General features: G+C 38.2%; 1 protein-coding gene across 1 annotated transcript; it reads left to right on the forward strand.

Annotated features, from left to right (window-relative positions):
• The first annotated feature begins 62 nt into the window (after positions 1-62).
• Positions 63-3,250, forward strand: LOC123731932 (deleted in malignant brain tumors 1 protein-like). Its single transcript, XM_045711301.1, has 7 exons — positions 63-98; positions 330-638; positions 1,067-1,372; positions 1,498-1,776; positions 2,224-2,544; positions 2,648-2,736; positions 2,864-3,250. Exons 2-7 carry the CDS (start codon positions 434-436, stop codon positions 2,996-2,998), a joined length of 1,335 nt encoding a protein of 444 aa, XP_045567257.1. The 5' UTR covers positions 63-98; positions 330-433; the 3' UTR covers positions 2,999-3,250.
• Positions 3,251-11,405: the final 8,155 nt, after the last annotated feature.

Here is an 11,405-nt window from a genome sequence, read left to right on the forward strand (position 1 = left end):
CCTTTGTTTCTCTCTATCTCTCTGTCTCTTTCTCTCTCTTTCTCCTCTGTCTCTCTCTTTCTCCTCAGATCTCCAGGCTCAAAGCGTCAGTCCACCAGGTAGGTAGAGTATAAATCTACAGTGATTATAGCAGTTCAATATTAGTCAACTTTATTATCCCACATGGAGAAATTCATGTGTCCATACAAACCATTGTAAACCCCAATAACAAGTAGTGTTTTATGGAACTACTAATACTTGTCAACCACAAAGCACTACTGCTGTTAGAATAACAGAATCACTGTCATCATCTGTCCTCACCACTGTGTTTTCCTCTCTGCTGTTTACAGCTGAACTCTCAGTCAGACTGGTGGATGGGACCACTTCCTGTTCTGGGACAGTGGAAGTCTTCTCCAGAGGAGAGTGGTCAGGTCTATGTCCTGGGTGGTGGAGCATGAGAGATGTTAAGGTTGTGTGTAGAGAGCTGGACTGTGGGGATCCTGTATCTGAATCTAGAGGACCTCTGGTTGAAGATGGAAGAGGAGGAGTCACACTATATAGATGTAGTGGAGATGAGTCTTCTATTAGACAGTGTGACATCATAAGAGGAGGACCTGGTTTCTGTAATGGTGGATATTATCATCATGTGACCTGTTCAGGTGAGAGACTGGTCATATTGAGAGATTTATTTATACATTATACAATATTACCATGTATCATGTTTTATGTGTTTTTATTTCATTTAAATAGAGGGAGAGATGTCAGATGTATTTAAACATTATATTTGTGTTTGTCATATTGGTTTATGGGAGATGTTCATGGGCAGATCATTGTAGTTCAGATGGTACTGAAGTGAAGCTGCCTGATGGATGTCCAGCTGTTTATTTTCTATAAAGTGAAGTGAACTTATTCCTGTCTCCTGCCTGCATTATTCCCAACCCTATCCTGAGTGACTAAGAACCCATTTCTACCTGTTACAGTATCAAACATAGCAAACTACAATCTTTTATCCAACATATTTGTGTTTAGTCCTTGACAGTGTCATCAACAAAACTGATTGAATGTTCAACCAAGTCTTTTTCTCCAGAGTCTGTGCGGCTTGTGGATGGAGCTGGTCTCTGCTCTGGGAGAGTGGAGGTGAAGTCCAATCAGTCCTGGGCCTCAGTGTGTGAAGCTGACTTTGACCGGCAGGATGCAGAGGTAGTCTGTGGGGAGCTTGGCTGTGGGGCTCCTGCAGCTCTACAGGGGGGGCTCTATGGAGAAGGTGAGGGTCAGACCTGGGATAAAGAGTTCCAGTGTAAAGGCAAAGAGTCCCTTCTCCTGGACTGTGACACCTCAGACAGAGAAAACAACACCTGTCTACCTGGTAATGCTGTTGGACTCACCTGCTCAGGTAAGAAACAGTTTGTCACTCAATCAACATTGTTTCTCACCTGGAGTGAAGAATATGAGAGACAATATAGGTGTGTTTTAGTGAGAAAATAGTAAGATTACTGTCTCTCTCTTTTCTTTTCTCAGAGCCTGATGATGTGAGGCTGGTGGGAGGAGGCAGTCGCTGTGCTGGTGGAGTGGAGCGGTACGACCAGGGAGAGTGGAGGACTGTGGGAGCTGGAGACTGGAACCTGAGGGATGTAGCTGTAGTAGTGTGTAGACAGCTGGGTTGTGGCTCCTCTGTTTCAGTTCTACCTGGAAAAATCACTCGAGGGTTTGGAGTTTCCTGTTCTGGGTCTGAGTCTGTACTGAGGGAGTGTTCCAGAATTTATGATCTCTATTCTGGACTCACAGTGATCTGCTCAGGTAATAACATTATATAATAATTTTCTACTTATTTCCATACAACTTCCTCTGCACCTCTCATGATGACTGTTTAGCTTGTCAGTCTGCTTTACTAAATAGATCACTCAGTCAAGTAGGAATCAAATACACCTTAAATATCACAGAATGCTTTTGTATTTGAGTGTTATCTCAGTGAACGTCTCTACTCACTACCACTGTCACATGTCATGTTATTGTCATATCTAAATGAGGAAAGTAGTTGAGGAGCTACGTTTTCTTTTTCTCTCCTCTTGTTCCAGATGTCCTGCTGAAGCCTGATATCAACATATGTTGTCTCAGTGACTGTAGGCCCACTACTCATGTTGCCCTGTGAGGGAGGGTGGCTAGCACTGTTACATGCTGATGTTATTGTCATATCTATAGGAAACTAGTTGAAGAGGTTTTTCTTGTTCTCTTTTATTGTTACAGATCTCCTGGTCCAGCCTGATATCTCCCTGACTGACTCAATGGGAGGGGTCTCCAGGGGCCACCAGGGGCCCGAGGTGTTCAGGGGCTACAGCTTCACCATCACCTGCTCCACTCAGCCACAGTACCCAGGAGGCTCCTTCCTCCTCACGTTCACCGGCTCCAACAGAACCCAGACCCAGCCAGCTGTCAATCACTCTGCTGCCTTCCTCTTCCCTGCTGCAGATGACTCCCACCAAGGGAACTACAGCTGTGTTTATGACAATTATGTTTTCTCTCATAACTTCTCCTCTGAGAGTGAGCTCCTCTCCCTCACCATCACAGGTAACTGAACATGAACCAGACTTATAACTTTGTCATTGACAGATTTCCCACAGATCTATGTGATGATGATCAGTCCCCTCATCAAATGTGTTTCTGTTTGCAGCCTCTCCTCTGCCAGCCTTCATCATCAGACACGTTGTAGTGCTGCTGATCCTACTGACAGCCATCACCACCTCCTACCTGTACTACAAGGTAAAGACATTTACTCAGACGTTACAAGTCATTTAAACTAGAGGGAGAGGGTGAGGGGTAGAGGGAGGGGGAGAGAATGGAGATACTAGAGAGTAAATGTCTGACTGTTGGTGCTGTGTCTCCCTAGCCCACCAGGAGGCAGAAGAGAGTGAACAGGGTGAGCAGCATGGATCTTTATGTCAATGCCATGGAGATGGTCTCTCTGAGCTCCAGAGCTGAAGCTGGACCGGGAGAGGAGAGAGCAGCCCAGGGGACGGAGTAGGAGTAGAATGAAGCTGACCCTACATGCTGATCTTAGGTCAGTTTTGTGTTTTAAATGGATGGTCAGCAATGGACTGGTGTTTAAAATGTGGTGACAAACCTGAAGTGGTTGTAATTTTAATAACAAGTTCAGAATTAGTTTATCTTTCTAGAACCTTGGAAGAAATCTAAAAGGAGTGACTGCAACCACCATTATTCCTTTTAGTTTGGTTTTTACCACCAGAGAAACATGGGGTTCTGGTTAACATGGGGTTCTGGGTAACATGGGGTTCTGGGTAACAAGGGGTTTGGGGTAACATGGGGTTGTGGGTAACATGGGGTTTGGGGTAACATGGGGTTTTGTGGGTAACATGGGGTTTTGTGGGTAACATGGGGTTTTGTGGGTAACATGGGGTTTTGTGGGTAACATGGGGTTTTGTGGGTAACATGGGGTTTTGATTATTTTAAGAGAGTAGCTTAATTACGTCTGTTTTGTGTTCCAGAATGTATTACTTTTAACTTTTGTCTTCATGTCTATCTATTTATCTTAGATTCTTTATTTTATTTAGTCTCTTAGATTCTTTATCTTATTTAGTGTCTCTTAGATTCTTTATCTTATTTAGTGCCTCTTAGATTCTTTATCTTATTTAGTGTCTCTTAGATTCTTTATCTTATTTAGTGTCTCTTAGATTCATTATCTTATTTAGTGTCTCTTAGATTCTTCATCTTATTTAGTGTCTCTTAGATTCTTTATCTTATTTAGTGTCTCTTAGATTCTTTCTTATTTAGTGTCTCTTAGATTCTTTATCTTATTTAGTGTCTCTTAGATTCTTTATCTTATTTAGTGTCTCTTAGATTCTTTATCTTATTTAGTGTCTCTTAGATTCTTTATCTTATTTAATGTCTCTTAGATTCTTTATCTTATTTAGTGTCTCTTAGATTCTTTATCTTATTTAGTGTCTCTTAGATTCTTTATCTTATTTAGTCTCTCTTAGATTCTTTATCTTATTTAGTGTCTCTTAGATTCTTTATCTTATTTAGTATCTCTTAGATTCTTTATCTTATTTAGTGTCTCTTAGATTCTTTATCTTATTTAGTGTCTCTTAGATTCTTTATCTTATTTAGTGTCTCTTAGATTCTTTATCTTATTTAGTCTCTCTTAGATTCTTTATCTTATTTAGTGTCTCTTAGATTCTTTATCTTATTTAGTATCTCTTAGATTCTTTATCTTATTTAGTGTCTCTTAGATTCTTTATCTTATTTAGTGTCTCTTAGATTCTTTATCTTATTTAGTGTCTCTTAGATTCTTTATCTTATTTAGTGTCTCTTAGATTCTTTATCTTATTTAGTGTCTCTTAGATTCTTTATCTTATTTAGTCTCTTAGATTCTTTATCTTATTTAGTGTCTCTTAGATTCTTTATCTTATTTAGTGTCTTAGATTCTTTATCTTATTTAGTGTCTCTTAGATTCTTTATCTTATTTAGTGTCTCTTAGATTCTTTATCTTATTTAGTGTCTCTTAGATTCTTTATCTTATTTAGTGTCTCTTAGATTCTTTATCTTATTTAGTGTGTCTTAGATTCTTTATCTTATTTACTGTCTCTTAGATTCTTTATCTTATTTACTGTCTCTTAGATTCTTTATCTTATTTAGTGTCTCTTAGATTCTTTATCTTATTTAGTGTCTCTTAGATTCTTTATCTTATTTAGTGTCTCTTAGATTCTTTATCTTATTTAGTGTCTCTTAGATTCTTTATCTTATTTAGTGTCTCTTAGATTCTTTATCTTATTTAGTGTCTCTTAGATTCTTTATCTTATTTAGTGTCTTAGATTCTTTATCTTATTTAGTGTCTTAGATTCTTTATCTTATTTAGTGTCTCTTAGATTCTTTATCTTATTTAGTGTCTCTTAGATTCTTTATCTTATTTAGTGTCTCTTAGATTCTTTATCTTATTTAGTGTCTCTTAGATTCTTTATCTTATTTAGTGTCTCTTAGATTCTTTATCTTATTTAGTGTCTCTTAGATTCTTTATCTTATTTAGTGTCTTAGATTCTTTATCTTATTTAGTGTCTTAGATTCTTTATCTTATTTAGTGTCTTAGATTCTTTATCTTATTTAGTGTCTCTTAGATTCTTTATCTTATTTAGTGTCTCTTAGATTCTTTATCTTATTTAGTGTCTCTTAGATTCTTTATCTTATTTAGTGTCTCTTAGATTCTTTATCTTATTTAGTGTCTCTTAGATTCTTTATCTTATTTAGTGTCTTAGATTCTTTATCTTATTTAGTGTCTTAGATTCTTTATCTTATTTAGTGTCTTAGATTCTTTATCTTATTTAGTGTCTCTTAGATTCTTTATCTTATTTAGTGTCTCTTAGATTCTTTATCTTATTTAGTGTCTCTTAGATTCTTTATCTTATTTAGTGTCTCTTAGATTCTTTATCTTATTTAGTGTCTCTTAGATTCTTTATCTTATTTAGTGTCTCTTAGATTCTTTATCTTATTTAGTGTCTCTTAGATTCTTTATCTTATTTAGTGTGTCTTAGATTCTTTATCTTATTTAGTGTCTCTTAGATTCTTTATCTTATTTAGTCTCTCTTAGATTCTTTATCTTGAAGTGTTTCCATTATTAGTCCATTTATTATAATCATCTGGTCATTCTTTGTATTTAAAAAAAAAAAATTATAAAGGGGTTTGTTGTTTACCTCTCATGATGTTATTAATTATAAATGTTATGATATTGATTATGATGTAGATTATTGTTATGATGTTGTTAGTATTATATAGATAATGATGTTATTGATTATGAAGTAGATTATTGTTATGATGTTTCTCTCTAAACTGCCATGTAATCAACTGAATGCTTTTAATAAAATGACAGGCTGTCAGTCTTGTGTGATTCCCCTCTTGGACAGACTACAACATACAGTATGAATTAACTGAGATCAGTCTTGTGTGATTCCCCTCTTGGACAGACTACAACATACAGTATGAATTAACTGAGATCAGTCTTGTGTGATTCCCCTCTTGGACAGACTACAACATACAGTATGAATTAACTGGTCATACATTTGGCAGGAGGTTAGGAAGTGCATCTCAGTTTCCACCTCATTTTGTGGGCTGTGTGCACATAGCCTGTCTTCTCTTGAGAGCCAGGTACCCACCTGTATATAGTATTGCTATTGTTATTTTACTGCTGCTCTTTAATTACTTGTTACTTTCATTTCTTATTCTTATTCATATTTTTTTAAACTGCATTGTTGATTGTGGCTCGTAAGTAATAATATTTGATTTGATTTGAGGTCTGCCTACGGCGGCCTTTCTCAATAGCAAGGCTATGCTCACTGAGTCTGTACGTAGTCAAAGCTTTCCTTAAGTTTGGGTCAGTCACAGTGGTCAGGTATTCTGCCACTGTGTACTCTCTGTTTAGGGCTAAATAACATTCTAGTTTGCTCTGTTTTTTGTTAATCCTTTCCAATGTGTCAAGTAATTATCCTTTTGTTTTCTCATGATTTGGTTGGGTCTAATATGTTTTCTGTCCTGGGGCTCTGTGGGGTCTGTTTGTGAACAGAGTACCAGGTCCAGCTTGCTTAGGGGACTCGTCTGTCTGTCTGTCTCTCTCTCTTTCTGTCTCTCTCTCTCTCTCTTTCTGTCTGTCTGTCTTTCTGTCTCTCTTTCTGTCTCTCTCTCACAAATATGAGGGGCTAATGATAACACCTGCAAATTCAAACAGTGAGAAACTACAAACAAACAGAAAGAGAGAAGTTAAGACATCATTGTAGTTATTTATCCTCCACATAGACTATGATGTATTGTTGTCCTGGTGTGTAGTTATTTATCCTCCATAGACTATGATGTATTGTTGTCCTGGTGTGTAGTTATTTATCCTCCATAGACTATGATGTATTGTTGTCCTGGTGTGTAGTTATTTATCCTCCACAGACTATGATGTATTGTTGTCCTGGTGTGTAGTTATTTATCCTCCATAGACTATGATGTATTGTTGTCCTGGTGTGTAGTTATTTATCCTCCATAGACTATGATGTAATGTTGTCCTGGTGTGTAGTTATTTATCCTCCATAGACTATGATGTATTGTTGTCCTGGTGTGTAGTTATTTATCCTCCATAGACTATGATGTATTGTTGTCCTGGTGTGTAGTTATTTATCCTCCATAGACTATGATGTATTGTTGTCCTGGTGTGTAGTTATTTATCCTCCACATAGACTATGATGTATTGTTGTCCTGGTGTGTAGTTATTTATCCTCCATAGACTATGATGTATTGTTGTCCTGGTGTGTAGTTATTTATCCTCCATAGACTATGATGTATTGTTGTCCTGGTGTGTAGTTATTTATCCTCCATAGACTATGATGTATTGTTGTCCTGGTGTGTAGTTATTTATCCTCCATAGACTATGATGTATTGTTGTCCTGGTGTGTAGTTATTTATCCTCCATAGACTATGATGTATTGTTGTCCTGGTGTGTAGTTATTTATCCTCCACATAGACTATGATGTATTGTTGTCCTGGTGTGTAGTTATTTATCCTCCACATAGACTATGATGTATTGTTGTCCTGGTGTGTAGTTATTTATCCTCCATAGACTATGATGTATTGTTGTCCTGGTGTGTAGTTATTTATCCTCCATAGACTATGATGTATTGTTGTCCTGGTGTGTAGTTATTTATCCTCCATAGACTATGATGTATTGTTGTCCTGGTGTGTAGTTATTTATCCTCCATAGACTGATGTATTGTTGTCCTGGTGTGTAGTTATTTATCCTCCACATAGACTATGATGTATTGTTGTCCTGGTGTGTAGTTATTTATCCTCCACATAGACTATGATGTATTGTTGTCCTGGTGTGTAGTTATTTATCCTCCATAGACTATGATGTATTGTTGTCCTGGTGTGTAGTTATTTATCCTCCACATTGACTATGATGTATTGTTGTCCTTCCTCCAAAAGTGTGCACTTGTTCACTTCCCTTCATCGATAGGATTTGACAGGAATTGATTAGAATGGAAACTCATGCTATAACCTATGCCTACAGCAATCCAATGCTTTTACACTTTATGGGGAGTAGTGAAGGAGTGCACACTTCAGGAAGCAGTAAATACTTTTGGGACGCAGGCCTGGTCCAGGCTGGAGGATCTCCAAATTGACCATTGTCAAACGTAGCCTGTAAATTCTGTGGTGCTCTATTCTGGAATATTAACTGGTGTTTGTTACCCCCATGTGGAGGAATAATGAACAGGCTCTTTGGCCCTCTCCTTTCTCTCTCTCGCTCTCTCTTGTCATCTTTCTTTACCATAATGCTACAGTATTTCAACGTATGTCTTGTAACTTCTAACCCTGTTTAGTTTGGTGGTGGGTTAATGTAGCAATTGCAGTTAATGAAACATTGCAGTCTCCTGAGTCAGGTGTGTCCCTGAGCAGGACATGTGACCAATCAAAAGGGTGAGTCAATGAGTATAGAAACATTGCAGTCTCCTGAGTCAGGTGTGTCCCTGAGCAGGACATGTGACCAATCAAAAGGGTGAGTCAATGAGTATAGAAACATTGCAGTCTCCTGAGTCAGGTGTGTCCCTGAGCAGGACATGTGACCAATCAAAAGGGTGAGTCAATGAGTATAGAAACATTGCAGTCTCCTGAGTCAGGTGTGTCCCTGAGCAGGACATGTGACCAATCAAAAGGGTGAGTCAATGAGTATAGAAACATTGCAGTCTCCTGAGTCAGGTGTGTCCCTGAGCAGGACATGTGACCAATCAAAAGGGTGTTTGGGACAGCATGGCTTCACCTTGGACCATAATTCATCAACCCAATTTGCCTGTTTTTTTATTTCTTTTTTATTAAGCCTCTTAAATAACCTCTTATTGATCTTTCTCTCTATAGAGATCTCTGCAGTTTGTACCTCGCAGCACACCGTACAAATATTCTAGGGTAAAAGCCTATATTACCGTTCTGCTAGCAGCAGGATAATATGCTGGCAGCACAACATCAGATTATTTTCTTCTAAATAAGAGTCCCCCTGCAAAGACAAGATCAACTTTGAGAATATAAATTATTTTAACACTGTACTGCAGTACAACTGTTTTTCACAGCAGTGCAACCACTTTAGAAACAAATAAATGGATAATTTGATGTATTTTAATATAGTATTAGTTATACCAGCATTTCTTTAGAAAGTTTCCAAACTAAATACTGGTATGTTGAAAGCTGTTGTGTCGGCCAGTGGTGTAGTGGTGCCTGGAGAAGTGGGTATACAGTACTCTAATTTAGTAAAACATTTTCCAAACGGCCCAGCGAAGGAAAGGCCCTCTGTGTGAAAAGCATGAGAAATAGTGACATACACTCTGAATGACCTAAAATGATGAATCCCATATTGGTCTTTCACAGTCAGGCCAACCCAAGCTGTTCTGTTCAGTAGGATAATAGTAGACCAACCCAAGCTGTTCTGTTCAGTAGGATAATAGTAGACCAACCCAAGCTGTACTGTTCAGTAGGATAATAGTAGACCAACCCAAGCTGTACTGGTCAGTAGGATAATAGTAGACCAACCCAAGCTGTTCTGTTCAGTAGGATAATACTAGACCAACCCAAGCTGTACTGTTCAGTAGGATAATAGTAGACCAACCCAAGCTGTACTGTTCAGTAGGATAATAGTAGACCAACCCAAGCTGTACTGGTCAGTAGGATAATAGTAGACCAACCCAAGCTGTACTGTTCAGTAGGATAATAGTAGACCAACCCAAGCTGTTCTGTTCAGTAGGATAATACTAGACCAACCCAAGCTGTACTGTTCAGTAGGATAATAGTAGACCAACACAAGCTGTACTGTTCAGTAGGATAATAGTAGACCAACCCAAGCTGTACTGGTCAGTAGGATAATAGTAGACCAACCCAAGCTGTACTGTTCAGTAGGATAATAGTAGACCAACCCAAGCTGTACTGGTCAGTAGGATAATAGTAGACCAACCCAAGCTGTACTGTTCAGTAGGATAATAGTAGACCAACCCAAGCTGTACTGTTCAGTAGGATAATAGTAGACCAACCCAAGCTGTACTGGTCAGTAGGATAATAGTAGACCAACCCAAGCTGTACTGGTCAGTAGGATAATAGTAGACCAACCCAAGCTGTACTGTTCAGTAGGATAATAGTAGACCAACCCAAGCTGTACTGTTCAGTAGAATAATAGTAGACCAACCCAAGCTGTACTGTTCAGTAGGATAATAGTAGACCAACCCAAGCTGTACTGTTCAGTAGGATAATAGTAGACCAACCCAAGCTGTACTGTTCAGTAGGATAATAGTAGACCAACCCAAGCTGTTCTGTTCAGTAGGATAATACTAGACCAAACCAAGCTGTACTGGTCAGTAGGATAATAGTAGACCAACCCAAGCTGTACTGGTCAGTAGGATAATAGTAGACCAACCCAAGCTGTACTGTTCAGTAGGATAATATAATAACTATTATTGAAACAGAGAAACTGAGTCAGAAATTCACAGGTTTCAAAATTTCTCTCATTTTTTTTCAGGTTTTTGTTCTCAAAGTCTGACTTTTTTTAAACAGAAAAACAATACAATTGTATGTTCATAACAATGCTTAAACCACATCAATTGAGGTTTGGGAAAAATCTAAGAAATTTAGATTTTTGAGAGTAGTTCCCCTTTAATCAAGTGTGCAGGAACCTGTAGTACAGGCACTTAGCACTATTGTTGGATTAGCAGTGTTTCTGTAGTACAGGCACCAGCACTATTGTTGGATTAGCAGTGCTTCTATAGTACAGGCACCTAGCACTATTGTTGTATTAGCAGTGTTTCTATAGTACAGGCACAAGCACTATTGCTTGGTTAGCAGTGTTTCTGTAGTACAGGCACCCAGCACTATTGTTGGATTAGCAGTGTTTATATAGTACAGGCACCTAGCACTATTGTTGGATTAGCAGTGTTTATATAGTACAGGCACCAGCACTATTGTTGGATTAGCAGTGTTTCTGTAGTACAGGCACCTACACTATTGTTGGATTAGCAGTGTTTATATAGTACAGGCACCAGCACTATTGTTGGATTAGCAGTGTTTATATAGTACAGGCACCTAGCACTATTGTTGGATTAGCTGTGTTTCTGTAGTACAGGCACCTAGCACTATTGTTGGATTAGCTGTGTTTCTGTAGTACAGGCACCTGGTGTAACCAACTTCACACAGCCCCCCAGAAGAAAGGCACATGGACACCCACACTTCAGGTTGACTCAGTTTTTATCTGCAGTAAAAGATATCAAACAGTGATGACAGGCATTGACAGGACAGTCACATGTTCACTGCTCTCAGACTGAATCGACAAAGTGATTGTATAATATACATGCGTTGTGTTTAGAAAATAACAAAAAAATACAGAAAAGCAGTAAAATAAAACAGTTATGACAGGC

This window comes from Salmo salar, unplaced genomic scaffold, assembly GCF_905237065.1.
Source record: "Salmo salar unplaced genomic scaffold, Ssal_v3.1, whole genome shotgun sequence".
Classification (NCBI taxonomy): Eukaryota; Metazoa; Chordata; class Actinopteri; order Salmoniformes; family Salmonidae; genus Salmo; species Salmo salar.